Source organism: Macaca nemestrina, chromosome 13, assembly GCF_043159975.1.
Source record: "Macaca nemestrina isolate mMacNem1 chromosome 13, mMacNem.hap1, whole genome shotgun sequence".
Lineage (NCBI taxonomy): Eukaryota > Metazoa > Chordata > Mammalia > Primates > Cercopithecidae > Macaca > Macaca nemestrina.
Window position 1 is genome coordinate 32,623,436 of NC_092137.1, and position 22,825 is coordinate 32,646,260.

The 22,825-nt window shown below is 39.3% G+C and overlaps 1 protein-coding gene across 10 annotated transcripts in view; it reads left to right on the forward strand.

The window, feature by feature from the left end:
• The window catches only part of LOC105464812 (baculoviral IAP repeat containing 6), a 259,579-nt gene that overhangs the window by 206,468 nt on the left and 30,286 nt on the right, over positions 1-22,825 (forward strand). For all 10 annotated transcript variants that reach the window (XR_011611589.1, XM_071076482.1, XM_071076475.1 and 7 more), the window contains one exon: positions 8,122-8,332. Coding sequence is in view for 9 of the 10 variants with exons in the window: in XM_071076482.1 (XP_070932583.1) it covers positions 8,122-8,332 (211 nt within the window). In the remaining variant the exon portion in view is untranslated. The remainder of the gene's footprint in view (positions 1-8,121; positions 8,333-22,825) is intronic.

The window sequence follows — 22,825 nt, forward strand, 5'->3', positions numbered from 1 at the left end:
CGTATTGTGCAGTTTCTCTATTTTGCAGTTGACTGTTATATAAAATTAACAGTATTCATTTATGTGAATTTTGCATCCACAGACTTTAGTATTCTAATAGTATTTCTGTGGATTTGTCTTATTTTCCAATTAGAGAATCAGTTTTCTGAGAATGAAGAAATTACTCTTTTCCCACTTCTTTTTGTTTGTTTGTTTTGAGACAGAGTCTCTGTTACCCAGGCTGGAGTGCAGTGGCATAATTTTGGCTCACTGCAGCTTCCACCTCCAGGGTTCAAGTGATTCTCCTGCCTCAACCTCCTAATTAACTGGGATTACAGGCGCACGCCATCACACCTGGCTATTTTTGTATTTTTAGAAGAGACGGGGTTTTGCCATGTTGGCTAGGCTGGTCTTGAACTCCTGACCTCAGGTGATCCACCTGCCTTGGCCTCCCAAACTGCTGGGATTACAGGCGTGAGCCACTGCGCTTGGCCTTCAAACTTCTTATGCTTTTTTTAAGAAGAAAATTTTTGGAGGGAATCCCCATATGCACATACCTTTCCTGGCTTGTATTTATAAAACAGAATGTCAGGAATTTGTCTCTTGAAGATGATACTATCCAAAAGAACTTTTTGTTGTGATGAAAACACTCTGTATCGATGCCATTCATTAAGGACTTGTGTGGCTGTTGGACACTTGAAATGTGGTTAGTGCAACTGAAGACCTGAATTCTTAGTTTTCTTACATTTTAGTTAAAATTTAAATAACATATGGCCAGTAACTGCCATGCTGAATAGTTCAGGAAGTTCATCTCAAAGAAAAAAAAAACAAGAGTGGGGAAGGAGAGAAATGGTCAAAAGAAACTACAGCCTTATAATGAAAGTTTTATCTTTTTTTCAGGATAATCTGTTTGAAATATTAATCACTGTAATCCTAACACGTTAGTAGGCCAAGGTAGGTAGATTGCCTGAGCTTAGGAGTTCGAGACCAGCCTGGGCAACATGGTGAAACCCCAACTCCACGAAAAAATAGAAAAAATTAACTGGACATGGTGGCATGTGCCTGTAATCCCAGCTACTCTGGCATGTGAGGCAGGAGGATCCTGGAGCCCAGGAGGTCGAGGCTACAAAGTGCAGTGGTTACACCACTGCACTCCAGCCTGGGCAACAGAGTGAGACCTTGGTGCAAAAAAAAAAAAAAAAAAAAAAAGATAGATATTAATGTAAAGTTATTTTTTAGAAGTTCACCTTTTTTGGCTGGGCGCAGTGACTGATGCCTGTAATCTCAGCACTTTGAGAGTTCGAGGCGGGCAGATCACTTGAGATCAGTGGTTCGAGACCAGCCAAGCCAACATGGTGAAACGTCATCTTGACCAAAAATACAAAAATTAGTCAGGCATGGTGGCATCCACCTGTAGTCCCAGCCACTTGGGAGGCTGAAGCTGGGGAACTGCTTGAACCCTGGAAGCGGAGGTTGCAGTGAGCCAAGATTACGCCATAGCACTCCAGTCTGGGCGACAGGAGCAAAACTCAGTCTCAAAAAAAAAAAAAAAAGTACACATTTCTTATACATAGTGTGAAGTCTGGGGTTTTAGTATACCCATCACTGGAACAGTAAACATTGTACCCAGTAGATATTTTTCAAACTCCACCTTTTGGAGTCTCCCGGGTCTTTTTTTTTTTTTTTTTTTTTTTTGAGGTGGAGTCTCCCTCCGTTGCCCAGGCTGGAGTGCAAGTGCAGTGGTGCGATCTGGGCTCACTGCAACCTCTGCCTCCCAGGTTCCAGTGATTCTTGTCTCAGCCTCCCGAGTAGTTGGGATTACAGACACCTGCCACCAGGCCCAGGTAATTTTTATATTTTAGTAGAGAGAGGGTTTCACTGTGTTGGCCGGGCTGGTCTCGAACTCCTGACCTCTAGTGATCTCCTCACCTCAGCCTCCCAAACTGCTGAGATTATAGGCGTGAGCCACCACGCTTGGCCTGTAGTTACTCTCATAGAGACCTTTTACTTCCTTGGTTAAATATATTCCTAGGTATTTTGTTTTATGTTTTATTATTTTATCTTATTTTTAATTGTGTTTGACAGAGTCTTGCTCTGTCCCCCAGGCTAGAGTACAGTAGTACTATCAGAGCTCACTGCAGCCTCAACCTGGTAGGCTCAAGCGATTCTCCTGCCTCAGCTTCCCAAGTAGCTGGGACTACAGGAATGAACCACCACACCTGACTAATTTCCTTTTTGATTTTTATAGAGATAAGGTCTCACTATGTTGTTCAGGCTGGTCTTAAACCCTTGGACCCGAGCAATCTTCAAGCCTGGACCTCCCAAAGTGCTGTGATTTCAGGCGTGAGCCACTACACCTGGTCTTTTTTTTTTTTTTTTTCCTGTAACTATTGTAGATGAGATTGCTTTCTTGATTTAATCCTTGGCTAGATGATTATTGGTGTTTAGAAACATTACTGGTTTTCATATATTAATCTTATATCTTGAATTGTCACTGAATTCATGTATCAAATCCAAGAGTTTCTGATGGAGTCTTTAGGGTTTTCTAGATCATATCAGCAAACAGGAAAAATGTTGACTTCCTGTTTTTTGAGTTTGAATGCCTTTTTTTTTTTTCCCCCTTGCCTGATTGCTTTGGCAAGGATGTCCAGGACAATGTTGAATAAGAGTGGTGAAAGTGAGAACCCTTGCCTTGTTCCAGTTCTTAGAGGGAATGCTTTCAGCTTTTTCCCATTAAGTGTGGTGCTAGCTGTGGGTTTTTCATATGTGGCCTTTAATTTATTTTGAGATCAGCTTATGAGACTGGCTAATTTTTTTATTTTGGGTAGACACAGGGCTTCACCATGTTGGTCAGGCTGGTCTCGAACTCCTTGCGTCAAGCAATTCACTCACCTTGGCCTCCCAAAGTGCTGGAATTACAGGTGTGAGCTACAGTGCCTGGCCATTTATTTGTTTGTTTTGAGATGGAGTCTCGCTCTGTCACCCAGGCTGGAGTGCAGTGGTGTGATCCTGGCTCACTGCAACCTCCACTTCCTGGGTTCAGGTGATTCTCCTGCCTCAGCCTCCCCAAGTAGCTGGGACTAGACTTGTGCCACAACACCCAGCTAATTTTTGTATTTTTAGTAGAGACGGGTTTCACTGTGTTGGCCAGGCTGGTCTCGGACTCCTGACCTCAGGTTTTCCATCCACTTCGGCCTCCCAAAATGCTGGAGTTACAGGCGTGAGCCATCACGCTTGGCCTGTTAATTTTTAAGGGATGGGGTCTTGCTCTGTTGCCCAGGCTGGAGTGCAGTGTTGTCATCATAGCCCACTTTAGCCTCAAACTCCTGGTGTCAAGCAGTCCCCCACCTTAGCCTCCCAAGTAGCTGGGAATACAGGCTTTTTGCCATCACATCTGGCTAGTATTTAAAAAAATTTTTTTTGTAGAGACAGGTTCTTGCTCTGTTGACCTCGCTTGTCTTGATCTCTTGGTCTCAAGTGATCCTCCTGCCTCAGCCTCCCAAAATGTTGGGATTATAGGCATGAACCACCATGCCCAGTTATTGTGTTATCTTTTTGATGTGTTGTTGGATTTGATTTACTTGTTTGTTGTTTTGGATTTTTGTGTCTGACTTTATTAGGGATATTGGTCTATAGTTTTCTTCTTTTATTATATCTTTGCCTGGTTTTGGTATCAGCATAATACTGGCCTCATAAAATGAGTTAGGGAGAATAACCTCCTCCCCAATTTTTTTAAATAGTTTCAGGAGGAGTTGTATTAGTATGTTCTTTTTTTTTTTTTTGAGACGGAGTCTCGCTGTGTCGCCCAGGCTGGAGTGCAGTGGCCGGATCTCAGCTCACTGCAAGCTCTGCCTCCCGGGTTTTTACGCCATTCTCCTGCCTCAGCCTCCCGAGCAGCCGGGACTACAGGCGCCCGCCACCTCGCCCGGCTAGTTTTTTGTATTTTTTTAGTAGAGACGGGGTTTCACCGTGTTAGCCAGGATGGTCTCGAACTCCTGACCTCGTGATCCGCCCGTCTCGGCCTCCCAAAGTGCTGGGATTACAGGCTTGAGCCACCGCGCCCGGCCAGTATGTTCTTTTTATATTTGGTAGAATTTGGCTGTGAATTCATGTGGTCCTGGGCTTTTTTTTTTTTTTTTTTTGGGGGGGGGAGCTGTTTTATTGTGATTGAATCTCACTACTTGTTCAGTTTGTTTCTTGTTCAATCTCAGGAGGCTGTATGTTTCCAGGAATTTACTCATTTCCTCTAGGTTGTGAGTGTATCGTTGATCATAATAGTCCCTGATCTTTTGTATTTCTGTAGTATCAGTTGTATTCTTTTTTCATTTCTGATTCTGTTTATTTGGATCTTCTCTCTTTTGGTTAGTCTAGCTAATAGTTTATCGGTTTTGTTTATCTTTTCAAAAACCAACTTTTCAGTTTGCTGATGCTTTGTATATTTTTGTTGGGGGGCAGCTGTATTTCATTTAGTTCTGTGTTATTTCTTCTAAGTTTGGGCGTGGTTTGTTCTTACTTTTCTAGTTCCTTGAGGTACATGTAAAGTTGTTCATTTGTTACCTTTCTACTTTTCTGATGCAGGCTATAAACCTCTCTCTCTGCACTGCATTTGCTGTATCCCACAGTTTTTCTGATGTTGCATTTCATTTTCAGTCATTTCAAAAAATTTTTAAAGTTTGTCTTTCTTTGTTGACCCAGTGATCATTCAGGATCATGCTGTTTAATTTCCATGTATTTGTACTGTTTCCAATGTTCCCATTGGTATTATTTTCCAGGTTTATTCCACTGTGGTCTGAGAAGATACCTGATATGATACCAGTTTTTAAAAAAATTGTTGGCCGGGCGCGGTGGCTCAAGCCTGTAATCCCAGCACTTTGGGAGGCCGAGACGGGCGGATCACAAGGTCAGGAGATCGAGACCAGCCTGGCTAATACGGTGAAACCCCGTCTCTACTAAAAAAAAAAAACAAAAAACTAGCCGGGTGAGGTGGCGGGCGCCTGTAGTCCCAGCTACTCAGGAGGCTGAGGCAGGAGAATGGCGTAGACCTGGGAGGCGGAGCTTGCAGTGAGCTGAGATGTGGCCACTGCACTCCAGCCTGGGCAACAGAGCGAGACTCTGTCTCAAAAAAAAAAAAAAAAAAAAAAAAATTGTTAAGATTCCTTTTATGGACTAACATGTGGTCTGTCTAGGAGAATGTTTCATGTGTTGTTGAAAAGAATGTATATACTGTCATTGTTGAGTAGACTGTCCTACGTCTGTTAAGTCCATTTAGTCCAAAGTCCAATTTAAGTCCAGTGTTTTCTTTGTTAATTTTCTGTCTCAATTATCTTTCTAGTGCTGTGAGTTGGGTGTTGAAGTCTCCCAGTATTATTGTATTACTGTGAATGTTATTGATTATGGTATTATTGTTAGACCATTTCCAGCTTTCACTATTGAAAACAGTATTGTATTGAACATTTCTTTATAGAGTAGACAGTAACAAGTGCTATTATTGAGTCATAGAATATAGGCCTTTAAAATTTTAATAGATAATGCAAATTGGCTATACCTATTTGCACTTTTACTTGTACATGAGTCTAGCTTTTCCACATCCTCACAAGTACTGGCATTGTGTTTTATGCTTATCAATTAGTAACTTTTGGATTTTCCTGAATAACATACTGTCTTATAATACTATAAAATTATAGTAAGTAGGATGTTGTGACATTGTTCATGGTTTGGAAAATGGGCTTTCATACTCAAGTGTGTGTGGAAACAAGGAAAGAATGTGTGGAAACAGTCATACTACCCTGTCCTCTGCATCATCACTGGAAGGTGTAAAATGACCTTCTCTTCCATCACTTTGAATGTCATTCCAAATAGCCTCACTGTTATTAAGCTCTGATTGTCTCTATTTTACATCAGTTGTAGAGATCTCTTTCACATCAGTTACCATAGAAAGTACAGGATGCTAGGTGATGCCTCATCCTGTTACAGCTTAATCCCCATATAGCTCTGTGGGCACTGAGGCAATTCCTACCTCTAGTTGGACTCCCACAATTCTCCTCCCCTGTTTTAGTTTTCTATATAGCATTCAGAATACTTACTAGCTCCTGAAAAGAATGTAACTCATATGTCCTTCGCCTAGAACATTAGATACTTGATGGTAGAGATTTTTGTTTTCTTTACTGCTTATTTCAGCCTGTCCAGCAACAGATTTTCATTAAATGTTTTTTGTTTGTTTGAGACTGTCTCGCTCTGTCACCCAGGCTGGAGTGCAGTGGTGCAATCTCAGCTCACTGCAGCCTCCGCCTCTTGAGTTCAAGCGATTCTCCTGCCTCAGTCTCCTGAGTAGCTGGGATGACAGACCTGCACCACCATGCCCAAATTTTCTTATTTAGTAGAGACGGAGTTTCACCATGTTGGCCAGGCTGGTTTTGAACTCCTGACCTCAGGTGATCCATCAGCCTCAGCCTCTCAAAGTGGTGAAATTACAGGTATGAGCCACCACGCCCTGCCAGTAAATGTTTATGGAATGCTGTTCAGTAACTGTCATTGGAAGAGAGATGTTAGATCCTTATCTCACATTATTCACCAAAGTAAATTCCAGTTGGTATACAACACAAAAACCAACAAAACTTTTAAAAGCCTTAGAAGCAATGTATGTTATTAGAGTAAGGAATTCACTCTTAGATGCAAGTGATTTTAATACAGAATTAATTTGATTTATAACCAGTAATTTAAAGCTAACATAGGCAACATTTTCTTTTTTACTAAAAAGAAAGTTGATTTATTGAAATAGACTTTGGATAAATTGCAATTCTGTCATTCATTTTTACAAAAGATAAAATAACTTCATCATTTCAATTTAGTTTAAAAAAAAAAAAGTTTCCACCTCATACTGATAAACATATTTCCAGCCATAATATATTATCTGGGGTATTTAATCATTTCTATATGTAATATAACTAGATATTTAGTTACATTTCTTGTTCTCCCCTAAACTTGATACTTTACTTTTTTGTTTTCCAAAAGTGCCTATTATTATAGTTTGTATATTGGTGCTTCATAAATATCTGCTGCATTCTTCCATTTAGCAGCTAACCTATTAAGTTGACCCTTGAATAATGCCAACCCCCCACATATTTGAGAATCCAAGTGTAACTCTTTTTTTTTTTTTTTGAGGCAAGGTCTTGCTCTGTCACCCAGGCTGGAGTGCAGTGGCATGATCTTGTCCTCCCCAGTCGCAGGGACTACAGGTGTGCGCCACCATGCTTGGCTAATTTTTTGTTATCGTTTTGTAGAGATGGGGGTTTTACCATGTTTCCCAGGCCCGTCTCAAACTCCCAGGCTCAAGTGATCGTCCCACCTCGGCCTCCCAAAGGTCTGGGATTATGGGCATGAAACACAGTGTCCGGCCCCAAATATAATTCCCGACTCCTCCAGAACTTAGCTCCTAATAGCCTGCTGTTGACTGGAAGCCTTACTGATAACATAAACAATCAGTTAACACATTTTGGATGTTGTATGCATTATATACTGTAAGCTAAGGAAAAGAAAATGTTAAGAAAAAAATCATAGAAAATACATTTACTGTTCATTAAATGGAAGTGGATTATCATAAAAGTTCATACTCAGAGTCTTCATGTTGAGCAGCCTAATGAGGAAGAAGTGATGGGGTTGGTCTTGCTGTCTCAGGTTGGCAGAAAATCTGTATATAAGTGGACTAGTGCAGTTCAAACCTGTGTTGTTCAAGGGTCAGCTGTAATTTTTTTGAGATGGAGTTTCACTCTTGTGGCCCAGGCTGGAGTGCAGTGGCGTGATCTTGGCTCACCGCAATCTTCGCCTCCCAGGTTCAAGCAATTCTCCTGCCTCAGCCTCTCGAGTAGCTGAGATTACAGGCACGCGCCATCACGCCTGGCTAATTTTTGTATTCTTAGTAGGGACAGGGTTTCTCCATGTTGGTCAGGCTGATCTCAAACTCCTGACCTCAGGTGATCTGCCTGCCTCGGCCTTGCAAAGTACTGAGATTACAGGCATGAGCCACTGTGCCCGACTGGGTCAGCTGTGGATCTAGGTAAGATCTAGGTAAAAGCTACATTGCTGTGGACCTACTTTTATATTGTACATTTTCTCATTTTGTGCATTTTCCTCTTCTCCTTATAGTTTTGGACATGGCAAGACATGTGCCACTTTATCGGGCGCTGTTGGAATTGCTCCGGGCCATTGCTTCTTGTACTGCCATGGTGCCCCTGTTGTTGCCCCTTTCTACAGAGAATGGTGAAGAGGAAGAAGAACAGTCAGAATGTCAAACTTCTGTTGGTACATTATTAGCCAAAATGAAGACCTGTGTTGATACCTATACCAACCGTTTAAGGTACTATATTATGTTTATTTCTCTTGAGTTTGCCTCTAACAATGTTTTTTAAATAACTCCATGTGTGTTTTTGTTTTTCAGTGATATATGCTTTTTAAAAACATATACACCCTTAGCTGGGTGCAGTGGCTCACGCCTGTAATCCCAGCACTTTGGGAGGCCAAGGCGGGTGGATCACGAGGTCAGGAGATAGAGACCATCCTGGCTAACACAGTGAAGCCCTGTCTCTACTAAAAATACAAAAATTTAGCCTGGCATGGTGGCGGGCGCCTGTAGTCCCAGCTGCTCGGGAGGCTGAGCCAGGAGAATGTTGTGAACCCGAGAGGCGGAGCTTGCAGTGAGCTGAGATCGCGCCACTGCACTCCAGCCTGGGCGACAGAGCGAGACTCTGTCTCAAAAAAGAAAATAAAGAGAAAAAAATATATACACCCTCACACACAAGCGGTATATAAACATACAAAGAAAAAGTATCCACCCAAATTCTACACTTAGAAACATTTATTCACAATTGCTTATTCAGTATCTCCCTGTGTGATCTTACAGCTATAGGTGTCAAGTTTTACTTAAATGCTGTCCCATTGTACCTGTTAGACAAATAAATGCTAGTTTCTCACACAATGTTGATGTCAGAGACATCTTTCAGTTTCAGTAAATATATATCACTGACATTGTTCTAAATACTTTGAATTCACTGTTGTATTTAGATGCTATATTTTATTTAACTATTAGTAGATTTTAGGTTATTTTCAGTTCATAATAACCTTATACATACCTCTTTTGGGGCTTGCAGAAGTTTCTGCAGATACAATCTTAGAAGTATAATTGTTAGGTTTATGGATTACTTCTGTTTTATTTTAGAAGTCAAAGGATTCAGTATTTGATGGAATTAAAATAAGTTGTAATGCTTATCTTTATGGAAAATTGAATTGTTATTTTTAGTTTGTTTACACATTAGTAGATTCAGAGGATGAGTTCTGTCAAAAACTCTTTTTTAAATAACCTAGGAAACCTTTTCCTTTCCCTTGGCAAAATCTGTTCAGTGACCTTTTCTTTTCTCATGGCAGAATCTGTTCAGTGATTGTTAGTTTATTCCTCAAAGATGGCCTAATTCTGAATTTTAAAGCATTTATACTGTTAATGGAAGTTTACTCCTTTGTCAATTATCTTTTGAGTCAGTTAATGTCGTTTACCATGTTTGTGCTGTATTTACTTTGCTTTTTCGCACTTGTTTTTTAAGAACCTATAACTTAAGAAATAGTGTAGGTCAAAAGATCATAGAGAATTGGTCATTGGAAGAATAGTTCTTGTCAGTCTTTGCCTATGAGGGAATAATCACCTTATGAAAGAATCCTGACTTTGTTGGCTTAATGTGTTGTTATTATCACTTTATTTGTTTATTTCAATAGCTTTTGGCATACAAATGGTTTTTGATTACATGGATGAATTATATGGTGGTGATGGCTCATTGCCAGGCAGTGAGAATCATAAATTATGGAAAAGATGAAAAGAAGAGCCAGTTGGTAGAGATAAAAAGCTGTAGAGTCATGCAACTCTGTTACTAGTAATGGAAAATGTAAAGGTATATTTTCTTTGATAGTGTGATGTTTTTTCTGTTATAGAGGAGAGAATAGTGTTGTATTTGGTCCCCTCCTATCTTGTGGCTCCACCCAGAATCTTTCTCACTGGTAACCAAGGAAGCCAGTGTAATAATGTAACAATAGTGTGGTATTATAATTGAACTGAATATCTGAATGTCTCATTGAGCTAATGCCTCCTTGCAAAATGTCTACTAAAATGTCTTACTCCCTTTCCTGGCCATCTGTGTTGCTTATTCTTGTAGAATAAACATAGTTTTCAGTAAATCAATATGTATAATATATACTGAGCTTTGAAACTGCCATCATGTCTTTTGGGGGGAATCTTGCCCTGTATTTCTGTACCTTATATTTCTGCGTTTTGGGATGACTCTGTTAGCTTATAACTAAAATTGAAAATTTATAAAACCTTGAGTGTTTTTTACCCAGGTATATTTTGTCTTTTAGATGAAAAGTTATGTAATGATTTGGAATGTTGTTTTAAGTGTAGCCTTGATTAAAAACAGTATCACACATTTATAGTGTTACAAAGTGAAAATTAAACCAGTAAATAATAGTATCCTTCTTTATTTTTTTATTTATTTATTTTTTGAGACGGAGTCTCACTCAGTAGCCCAGGCTGGAGTGCAGTGGTGCGATCTTGGCTCACTGCAAGCTCCCCTTCTGGGTTCACGCCATTCTCCTGCCTCAGCCTCCCAAGTAGCTGGGACTACAGGCGCCCGCCACCACGCCTGGCTAGTTTTTTGCATTTTTAGTAGAGATGGGGTTCCATGTTAACCAGGATGGTCTCGATCTCCTGACCTTGTGATCCGCCCGCCTCCGCCTCCCAAAGTGCTGGGATTACAGGCGTGAGCCACCGCTCCCGGCCGTATCCTTCTTTAAACTGTGTATTTCCTTATGCTATAATTTCTATTAGATTCTGCAAAAGTGGAGTTCTAGAGTATTGAATTCTAAGGTAATTATAGAATATTCTTACTGCAGGAAATTTGGACACCTATAGTGCTGCTTTGGTCTATTTGCTTTTCTTAGCTTAATCTATTTCCTGTTCACATAACACACTGTATAATTTTTTGAGAAAGGGATCTTCTATATAAAAATATACCAGTTAATTCACTATGAAAATTTAATTTCAGATAGAGTATAACTGAGTTTCAATTAACTGGAGCTCTTTATTTCTCTATTTGATTAACTGGATGAAATTATTCCATTTAAATTCTTTTCTTCTTACTTCAGCCAGAGAACATTCTTCAGACTTATAAATTATGTACCAACAAAATATGCATATGAAGATATAATGACTGTCCATAAAACTCATTTCATTAGATGATTTTGTCTTTACAGTGACCCTGTGCAGTGCATATTTTTAGTGATTATTTTTACTAATAAACATTATTGTATTTTGTATTAAGACTTGAATATACTTTTTAGTTGAAACTCTCATGGTCTCTGCTAATCTATGCAGTCTCTGTTATAAGAAGAAACCAGTAAAGACTAATAATGTTATTATATCTTCCTTTTCAAGGTTTACCATATAGAGAATTCATTTTCAGCTTCACAGAGAGAGTAAAATCTATTCTTTTCCAGTTGTCATGACTTAAGATGTATTTTTTTCTAATAGAATTCACAAAATAATACATTATTCCTTTAGAGTGTATACCCACAGAAAGTGGCCTTAGTTTAATTTTAACACTGACTTAAAGTTCCCCACCCTACCCGTCTGCCTCATTCCTAACTGTATTTCACAAAAACCCTAGAATACTCTGAGAATAGAATCATTCAGGAAAATATGTTCCGTTAATGTATCACTTTCAGGATCTATTTTAGTGTTTTTTGAGGGTTTGGAGCTGTAACTTTAAAAATGCTATGTATCGCGGCCGGGTGTGGTGGCTCACAGCTGTAATCCCAGCACTTTGGTAGGCTGAGGTGGGCTGATCACTTGAGGCCAGGAGTTCTAGGCCAGCCTGGCCAACATGGCGAAACCCATCTCTACTAAGAATACAAAAGTTTAGCTGGATATGGTGGCGCATACCTGTAATCCCAGGAACTCGGGAGGCTGAGGCACGAGAATTGCTTGAGCCTGGGAGGCGGAGGTTGCAGTGAGCTGAGGTCACACCATTACCCTCCAGCCTGGGTGACAGAGGGAAACTGTCTCAAAAAATAAATACATATACACACACACACACACACACACACACACACACATATACATACATACATACATATAATGTATCACACACTCAGAAACATTTTACATTATTTTTGTCTCTATTACTGTGAAATCCAAGGGTTAATAAAGTACATGTATTTGGTATAGTTCTTTTTTTAAGTAAGAGAAATAGTAGTTTACTACTTATTTTTATTTATATACCTAATATATTGCCTTTCTTTTTTCTTATTTCTCTTTTGTCTTTGTTTTTAACAAGCATATATAAGACATGCACATTTCTTTTCTTCAAATAAAATTGTGTTTAACTCTTTTATCATCTTAGATAAAGAAAATAGATTCATTGTGTATTCTGCAGATCTCTAGGTAATGATTGTGGTTGCATATAATGATATTCATTGAAATGATGTGTACGTTGTATTTGTAATATAATTTTAACCTTCCTTTTGGGGATGAGAGACATGAAAGAAAAAGGTCAGGTGTAAAGAAGATGTTTACTATTACTGCCGAGAATATCCTATCTATCTTGAAGTCTAACCTGAGCCTAAACCCAATTAATTTTGATCTGATAATTCAAAGACTGGAGGAGATTCCATAGGTTTCAAGAGGAGATAGAAAGACATCATTAGGAAGCTGGATCCCAGTGCCAGCTCTTTGGGAGGTTTAGGTGGGAGGATCACTTGAGGCGGGGAGTTCAAGACCAGCCTTGACAAGGGAGTTCAAGACCAGCCTAGGGAGACCCTGTCTCTACAAAAAATAAAAATAAATTAGTCAGCATCGTGGGCTACACCTATAGTCCTAGCTGCTCAGGAGGTTGAGGTGGGAGGATCGCTTGAGACTAGGATTTTGAGGTTACAGTGAGCTGTGATTATACCACTGCACTCCATCCTAGGCAACAGAGTGAGACCCAATCCACATGTTTAAAAACAAAAACAAATAAAAGAAAAAAGACAGAAAGCTGGAAAGGTTGATCATTTACCTTAAATTTACCTAATTTGTAACATATTCATGATTATAAGACATTCATGATTAACATTGGTAGGTGAGATCTGGCCTGGTCACAAAATCATTACTGATGCATTCACTTCACAGATTTTTTTTTTTTTTTTTAATGTCCATGGGCACATAACTAGAAAATTGGTCTTCTTTCTAAATGGGGGAAATAATAACCAGGCAGGTTTTTTTTTGTTTTGTTTTGAGATAGAGTCTCACTCTCTCGGCAAGGCTGGAGTGCAGTGGCATGATCTCAGCCCACTGCAACCTCCATCTCCTGGGCTCAAGCAGTTCTCCTGCCTCAGCCTCCCGAGTGGCTGGGATTACAGGTGTGCGTCGCCACACCCAGCTAATTTTTGTATTTTTAGTAAAGATGGGGTTTCGCCATGTTGACCAGGCTAGTCACAAACTTCTAACCTCACGTAATCCACCCGCCTCAGCCTCCCAAAGTGCTGGGATTACAGGCGTGAGCCACTGTGCTGAGCCAGCCTGGCAGTTGTAACAACATAGTATCTGACATATTAGTAATATTAGTAGAAGTCATGACACTACAGGAAAATCAATCCAGATTTGGAGGCCTAAAGGAGATATAGGAATTAACCAAGAATAGAGTACAAATGAAGAGGGGCAAGGGATTGGTGTCCCAAGGGTATGAAAACAATGTTAGCAGTGAAGGAAAGCATCACGTATTCTGGGAACCTTGGAAAGTTTGGTGTGTCTGAGTATAGTGTAACTGGAAGGTAGTGGTGAGAGATGAGCCTGGAGAGGAAATCAGGGGCTAGAGGATAAAGAGGAATGTATCACAGAGTTACTTACCTTTAAAAGTGATGTTGAGCCACTGAAAGGTTTTCAGCTGCTCTCATCAGGTTTGCGTTATAGAAAGATGGTCTTCCAGGTGTAGTTGAATGGTTGGAGGGGAAGTTGGAACAAGACCAAACTACCATGGAAGAGATTTTCATCTCTTTCATCTCAGCAGATAGAGCTGTACATGTCTTCTCCCTGTCCTACTGTTTTGGGGGACTGACTGGTCAGCACTCTTGGTACTCGTCAGCACTGTTGCTGTCATATTATGGACTTAATAGATAGATAATTCCTAGGTAGAAATAGTTTCCATGCTCTAGATATTTGTCTTAAAAAGCAATCATGGAACTCAGACTTTAAGTCACTTACTAATTGCATTATTGTATGTGTTCATATTAGCAACTGCAGATTTATCTCTAGGGATCTCCTTCAGTAGAGTACAAGTGCCATAGCATATATGGATCTGGGAACATGGCTTCCTTTGTTCTTATATATGAATCGGATGTCTACAATGCTAGGCAGAAATTTTCCAACACTAATCCTACTACTTGGTTATTTGACTGACTCAGGCAGAAAGCTATGATCCGTCAATTGATAGAAGCTAAGTCATTAAATCAAAAACCATCTTAAATCTTTTGTATTAAGGTCCTGGAATGACAAGGTGAGACTCCATAAATGTTCATGTCTTCCTGTTCCTCTACTGTTTGCTTAAAGCTGTCACCCAGCTAAAGTTGTAGACATGGAACACTTATACAACACTCAGTTTTGTGTCCTGTTGTCTATATTATTTTGGGATATACCCAAATCTAAAAGAGAACTCATATGATAATGAAATTTTATTAATTTTATTAAATAAGTCAGTTTTCATGTTGAAAACTGAAGGAAATTTTCTTGGTGGAAATTCTTTGTTAGACTGCAGAACCTTGGCATTTGTGAGGAAGAACTTTAAAAGATGTTATACCACTTATGCTACTGTTTACTTAAATTTTCCTGTGCCTTTTTTTTTTTTTTTCTACTTAGAATTTTTCTTTAGATCAACTTAAAAAAAACAACAAGTTTTTCTCAGGCTTTTAAAGAGGAAACTTCAAGTTACCTGGATGGACCATTATCATTTGCCATAAATAGGAGATAGTGTAAACATGAGTGAACCATTTACTGTGAATAAAATAGTGTTTATTTATTAATCCTTGAAATATATTAGACCATGTGTGCAAAGTGACACAATCAGGAATAATTCAGATTTTGTTTGTTAAATAAAACACTGGAAAAATAAATGCATGTCTGTCAAAAGGAGGATTGTTTATACCACAGAATATTCATATATGTAAAATTATGCAACAATGGAAAAGAGAAGTGAACTATATTTTATTTTATTTATTTATTTTTGAGACGGAGCCTCACCCTGTCACGCAGGATGGAGAGCAATGGTGATCTTGGCTCACTGCAAGCTCCGCCTCCCGGGTTCAAGCAATTCTCCTGCCTCAGCCTCCCCAGTAGCTGGGATTAGAGGCCCCCACCACACCCGGTTAATTTTTGTATTTTTAGTAGAGAGGGAGTTTCACCATGTTGGCCAAGCTGGTCTTGAACTCCTGACCTCAAGTGATCCACCCACCTCCGCCTCCCAAAGTGTTCGGATTACAGGTGTGAGCCACCGCGCCCGGCCTTATCTGTATTTTAGATGTAAAAACAGCCAGGTCTTGGATGTATCATTGAATTTTGAAAAGGAAGCTGGGCTAGGTATGGTGGCTCATGTGTATAATCCCAGCACTTTGGGAGGCCAAGGTGGGAGGATGATTGCTTGAGCCTAGGAGTTCAAGACCAGCCTGGGCAACATGGTAGGTAAAACCCTGATATATTAGTTGGGTTGCCTTGTACACTGTACTCCTTTTAGGTGGTGTGCTAGGGAGTAGAGTAGATAGAATCAATATTGCAGCCATATCACTGAACTTTCTGTTCATCCAAAGGTTTTGGTAAGAATGACTGCTTAGCCGGGCGCGGTGGCTCACGCCTCTAATCCCAGCACTTTGAGAGGCCGAGGCAGGTGGATCACCTGAGGTCAAGAGTTCAAGACTAGCCTGGTCAACATGGCGAAACCCCTTCTCTGTAAAAATACAAAAAAATTAGCTGGATGTGGTGGCATGCACCTGTAATCCCAGCTACTTGGGGCAGCTGAGGCAGGAGAATTGCTTGAACCCAGGAAGCAGAGGTTGCAGTGAGCCAAGATCCCGCCAGTGCACTCTAGCCTGTGGTATAGAGCAAGACTCTGTCTCAAAAACAAACAAACAAACAAAATACCAGAATGACTGCTTAAAGAAGGAACTCGGGATTAATACCATGGGATTTTCTTTTATGTCCTGTAGTTCTCTTACTATAGAGTTTTCACTATTATATATGGTAATATATCAGGTACATAATTATATATAATATCTCTAATATACATACATACATATATCTGAAAGGTAGCCTCTGAATTTTTATTTTTGAAATAGTAGACTTTAAGCCATATTTTAAATTGTCCTCAATTACACCTTAATACTAAGTGATTAATCTCTTATAGTTTGGTGTGTGATAATTACAGTACTCTGATGGGATTGATAGTGTAAACTAGTGCACTGCTCAAGGAATGAGTGTACTTTTAGTTAATTTCATCTTTTCTGATTTACTTGTTACAGTAACCTATTGACACTGTAAGGTGGCAGCTGGGGGTAATTCATTGTGATTTAGTCTGTGTTTTAAAAGTTGACAATTCCTTAGGCAGTTGTTGGGTATTCACTCTACAGATTGTTTTAAGAGCTTCATAAAGACGATGTTTTAATATTTTTTGGTTCAGGGTTTTGTGTTTCTGTAATTTACTGTCTTTCCTAATACCCCCTTTCAAGATTCGCGATTTGTAATAACTGCGTGGTGTTAAGTGTAAAAGTTAACATAGATAAACTGATGAATATTGATGCTGGCTGGTTTACTAATCACCAGAATTTGAACTAAGGCAATTTCTGAGATAACATTCCTTCTGGAGGAACAGAAGATTAGGCCAGTATGTTATGCCAAAATAGAGAATTTTACATTCAACATTTTGCATTTTTTGAACTAAAAGACAAGGTTAGAGTTAAGTATTCTCAGGATTTTCTTCAGAAATTAAAGTTTTGTTTGTTTGTTTGCTTTTTTGTTTTTTTTTTTAAGGAATATATGTGACACTTCGTACATCAGTTTAATAGCATTTTGAATGTGTACCTTACCTGTACCTATAATGCTAAAATGTAATTTTTTCTCCCCCCAGAGACAGGGTTTCATTCTGTCGCCCACGCTGGAGTGCAGTGGCCCGATCTCGGCTCACTACAGCCTCCACCTCCCTGGTTCAAGCGATTCTTCTGCCTCAGCCTCCCAAGTAACTGGGGACTGCAGGTGCCTGCCACCACACCTGGCTAATTTTTTTGTATTGTTTGTAGAGACGGGGATTCGCCATGTTGGCCAGGCTGTTCATGAACTCCTGACCTCAGGCAATCTGCCCACCTCAGCCTCCCAAAGTGCTGGCATTACAGGCACAAGCCACTGTGCCTGGCCTGTAAATTTCACTTAGACCATTCTTCTAATATCATCTATGATTTAAAACCTAAAGAATAGGCTGGGTGCAGTGGCTTACGCCTGTAATTCCAGCACATTGGGAGGTTGAGGTGAGAGGATTACTTGAGCCCAGGAGTTCAAGACAAGCCTGGGTAATACAACGAGACCCCATCTCTATTCTTTAAAATAATATTTAAATTAAAAACAAATTTTTGACTGGGTGCAGTGGCTCTCACCTTTAATCCCAGCCCTTTGGGAGACTGAGGCAGACAAATTAACTGAGGACATTAGTTCAAGACCAGCCTGGCTGACATGGTGAAACCCCGTCTCTACTAAAAATACAAAAATTAGCTGCATGTGGTGGTGCACAGTGGGTGTAATCCCAGCTACTTGGGAGGCTGAGGCAGGAGAATCACTTCAACCTGGGAGGTGGAGGTTGTAGTGAGCTGAGATAGTGCCATTGCACTCCAGCCTGGGCTACAGAATGAGACTCTGTCTCAAAAAAAAAGTTTTTTAAAACCTAAACAATAAAAAGTGGAGCATATCAGGATGCTGGCATTGTATGTTTTTCTTGTTCAATTAGAATTATTTTTAATAATAGTTTGAATGAAAATGGTTGATTAAACCCTAAATGTTGGTTCTATTTAATTTTTTTGCCCGGATAACGTTAAGTAGTTCTTTATTTTATTTCAGAGGAATTGTTTAAGAACTTTATTTCCTCTACTTGCCTACTGTCATATTAGGCAGAAGAATAAAACTTAGTAGTCACCCATCAAGGACTTGCATTCTAGGTGAGATCCATTCCCTGGGCTAGTGTTTGAAAATTCCTATTACCATAAACGTTTTATTTTTTTTAATGCCTGTAGGCTGGCAATATTCAATCGCTTTGTGATTGAAACCCTTTTATTTCTGGCAGAGAAAAAAATGTACCAGATTATCATTAATTCTATCCCCAAAGCCTTAGATTCTGGCTTACTTCTTTAGCTTTATAATTTAGTCATTTTTGTATGTAATATTTTTTAGGTTTAGGCCTATAAAGAGTGGAAGGAAATAGTTTCCTAAGGACCAAGACAGAAAAAGAGACTTGAAAAGTAACAAAGGATACATATCAGGTGCAAGCAATGTTGCACATGGGCCAAAGACAACCTGTGAAAAGATGTTTATTGATGCATATGCTCCAAGCCTCATTGCATACCAATTGTGAGGGCTCAAAATTTGGTGAAAATCAATTTTAGAAATGTTCTGATTGACGACTTAGGCAGATACAAAACAAAATTATTTCATGCATTCCTTTTGTTTTACCAATTAAATTTTGATTAGTACAGTATTTGTTTTTGTTTTGTTTCGAGACAAAGTCTCACTCTGTCACCCAGTCTAGATTGCAGTGGCGTGATCTTGGTGCACTGCAGCCTTCACCTCCCAGGTTCAAGCGATTCTTCTGCCTCAGCCTCCTGAGTAGCTGGGACTACAGCCGCCTGCCACCACACCCTGCTAATTTTTGTATATTTAGTAGAGATGGGATTTTGCCTTGTTGGCCAGGCTGATCTCGAACTCCTGACCTCAGGTGATCCACCCACCTCGGCCTCCCAAAGTGCTGGGATTACAGGCGTGAGCCACTGTGCCTGGCCAATTAGTACAGTATTTCTTTTCTAGTCTCTGTGCTTTCATTTTTTTCTCTTCTTATTTCTTGAAAATAAGCCAATTTGCCCTAAATGGAGCATATGTTGTAATAAATACATAGTTGTATATAGTTATATAAAAATATGAGGAGTTAATAATACAGCCCTAACTTTTATGTAGGATTTATAGTTTCTGAATTGCTTAGGTGTATATTGATTTTTCTGCTCTATATAGTAGGCAAGAAAGTATGTACTATTCTTATTTGACAGAAAATGAATCTGTTACTTAGAATGTTACATTACAAACTTAGTAATAGGTAATAAAGCTGAGATTTAGCTTCTAAGCCTCCTGATACTGTTGATGTTCATCATGGAAAAGAGTATTGATGAAGAAAGATAAGTTGATTGACCCATAGTCTAGCTACGTCTATTTTTATGTACCACTACTACCCACTACCCAAATAGTTCATTGATTATTAGGATTCACGCTTGTTTAATGGCTAAACTTAAGCCTTAATTGGTTGTTGGAAAACACTGATTAAATGCCAGAATACAACTTACTCTGTTACTTAAGTGATTTAAAAAATTTTTTTTTAAATTATAAATTGACTCAGTGTTTCTACCTCAGAAGCATCACATATTAGTATAAAATGATCACTTTATTCTGTATCAGATTGCATCATATGAGCTTTACGTTTCACGACAGTTTTCACTGTATTATCTCAGACAAAATCTCAAGCAGTCTTTTTTTTTTTTTTTTGAGACAGGGTTAAACTCTGTCACCCAGGCTGCATGGCGCTATGTCAGCACACTGCAACCTCCACCTCCCAGGCCCAAGCGATCCTCCCACCTTGACCCAATAGCTGGGATTACAGGCATGCGCCACCACTCCCGGCACATTTTTGTGTTTATAGTAGAGATGGGGTTTCCCCTTGCTGCCCAGGCTGGTCTCGAACTCCTAAGCTCAAGCAATCCACCTGCCTCAGCCTCCTGAAGTCCTGGGATTATAAGTGTGAGCCACTACACCCAGCCAAAATCTCAGCCAGTCTTAATTACTGAATTTGAAGTCTGTTGCTAAGTAAAATTTACTTCATATCAAGTCTTTCTGGGCACATTACAATAGTAACTTGTTCATATTATCTATGGATTTTAGAGTTTGGGTAGTTCAAATTCCACCTTTTTATAAATGAGCAAAATGAAGTTCATACAGACTTATTTGTTCTCAGTTATCTCATGGTTAGTGACATAGCTATGATAAGAACTCATAGATCTTAATGTCTCAATCAAATACATTTATGTGCTAAATTAAACTTAACTCCCAAATAATAATTAGGTTTATGCATAAATGATTAATTAAATATCAGAACGTGGAGCTTCTAGGTTGGTTCTAATATTTGCGATATTTTAAAATTATTTTTAAGGGGCCGGGCATTGCGGCTGACGCCTGTAATCCCAGCACTTTGGGAGGCCATGGCTCACAGATCATGAGGTCAAGAGATCAAGACCATCCTAGCCAACACGGTGAAACCCTGTCTTTACTAAAAATACAAAAATTAGCTGGGAATGATGGCGTGCACCTGTCGTCCCAGCTACTCGGGAGGCTGAGGCAGGAGAATCGTTTGAACCTGGGAGGTGGAGGTTAAAGTGAGCCGCGATTGCACCACTGCACTCCAGCCTGGGGGACAGAGTGACACTCTGTCTCAAAAGAAAAAAAAAATATTTTTAAATGATGGCAATGGAGTAAAATATTTTGAGTTGAAAAAAATCTGCTTTTGGGCTAGACGTGGTGGTTCATGCTTGTAATCCCAGTGCTTTGGCAGGCCGAGGCAGGTGGATCACTTGAGACCAGCCTGGGCAACAAGGCAAAACCCTGTCTCTACTAATAATACAAAAATTAGCCAGGCGTGGTGGTGTGCACCTGTAATCCCAGCTACTCGGGAGGCTGAGGCATGAGAATCGCTTGAACCTGGGAGGTGAACGTTGCAGTGAGCTGAGATGGTGCCACTGCACTCCATCCTGGGCGACAGAGTGAGACTCTATCTCAGAAAAATAAAAAGAGAAGAAAATAGTGTTTTTGATATTTTAAAAACTACATAGAATAATATGGATTTTACAGAATTTTCCTACTGTTTTCCTTTTACTCATGTGTTTTCACTCTCCTGAATAATTTGTAATATCCTATGATAGCATATTAAAAGACAGCATATTTCACTAAGTATCCATAGTATTCTAGTTGTACCTAATTACTATATTACCAAAGTAAACTGAGTCTCATTGTGTTTGGTTGTCTCTCTAGTATAAGCAACTTTATAATCACTTATATGAAGAGTAGGTCAGCTTTATCCATGTCTGATGTTTTTCTTGCTGTACTAATTGAAGAATTAATAAGGCTGGGTGTGGTGGCTCACGCCTGTAATCCCAGCACTTTGGGAGGCAGGTGGATCACATGAGGTCAGGAATTCAAGACCAGCCTGGCCAACATGGTGAAACCCCGTCTCTACTAAAAATACAAAAATCTAGCTAGGCATGATGGTAGGTGCCTGTAATCCCAGCTACTCGGGAGGCTGAGGCGGGAGAATTGCTGGAACCTGGGAGGCAGAGGTTGCAGTGAGCCGAGATCCGCCATTGCACTCCAGTCTGGACAATAAGAGTGAAACTCCGTCTCAGTAAATAAATAAATAAGATTTTTCTGAAATTTTCTTAATTATTGATGGATGTACTTTTCTACTGTCTTTTCAAGAGTTTTGGTATCCACTTTCATAGAATAGAGGAATGTGTTGGTGATAAAATGGCATTGCCATTAGAAGCCCCCTGCTCCCACACACGAACACAGTATTATTTTTCATTTCCTGCATTTTATTGTGGTTTAATGTACCCAATATTTCTAATATCTTTAGCTCCTTTGTCAAGAAGAGATGATTAAAGGGTTTATGCAGCAATATTTAATATTTAAAGAGTAAGCAAAAACACTCCCCGTTTATGAGTATTGTTCAACATTTTATTTTAGACTGTTAAAAAAGAATTTGGAAGTAACTCTCAGTTACCTCCACTAGTAAAGGGATTTCTGGCATGGATAACATAATACCTTTAATCTGTATATACATGTTGTTTTTACTTAAATTTAAATATTATTTTCTATTGTGAAAATTCTGTTACCCACAAAATAGTCACTTTGAAGATGGGACCCTTTAGCTTTTACATGTTAGTTCTGGTGAAATTCATCTCCTGCTGGTCATTCCAGCTGGTATTATCTTAAGACGAAATTAAAATATAGCCACAGTAGTTTTACTTTTGAATAAATGTGATACTTCATAGCTTCCTTCAAGCAGGAATGAAGGCAGTTTTTTTATATCTGATCTTCTGTGCAGACTTTTTCTGCTGTACTCCAATAAGCAAAAATCATATTTAGTATAGTTGGTGTTTGATGGTTTCACCAAAAATTTGAGAGAAACTTACTGTGAATCAAAAAGTCTTGTTTGCTATCAGGGCATGACACAAATGACTCTGTGTTCAGTATAAAGTGTTCTGGATATTTAACTTCTCTTTGAACAGCATTGAAGCAAGCATCTTTTATAGCTGTTTTTCTTACCTATCTCAAAGTTTCTTCCTAATGGAAAGTTGTTCATCATACTTTTAAATAACTGAAGTCACTTGTAGAAGTACCCCACTTCCTTTTTATATACCTCAGCAATGGGAGATCACTTGATTTACATCTTTCCAGGCATATTTTCTACCAGACTCTCTTATTTTAACCCCCATA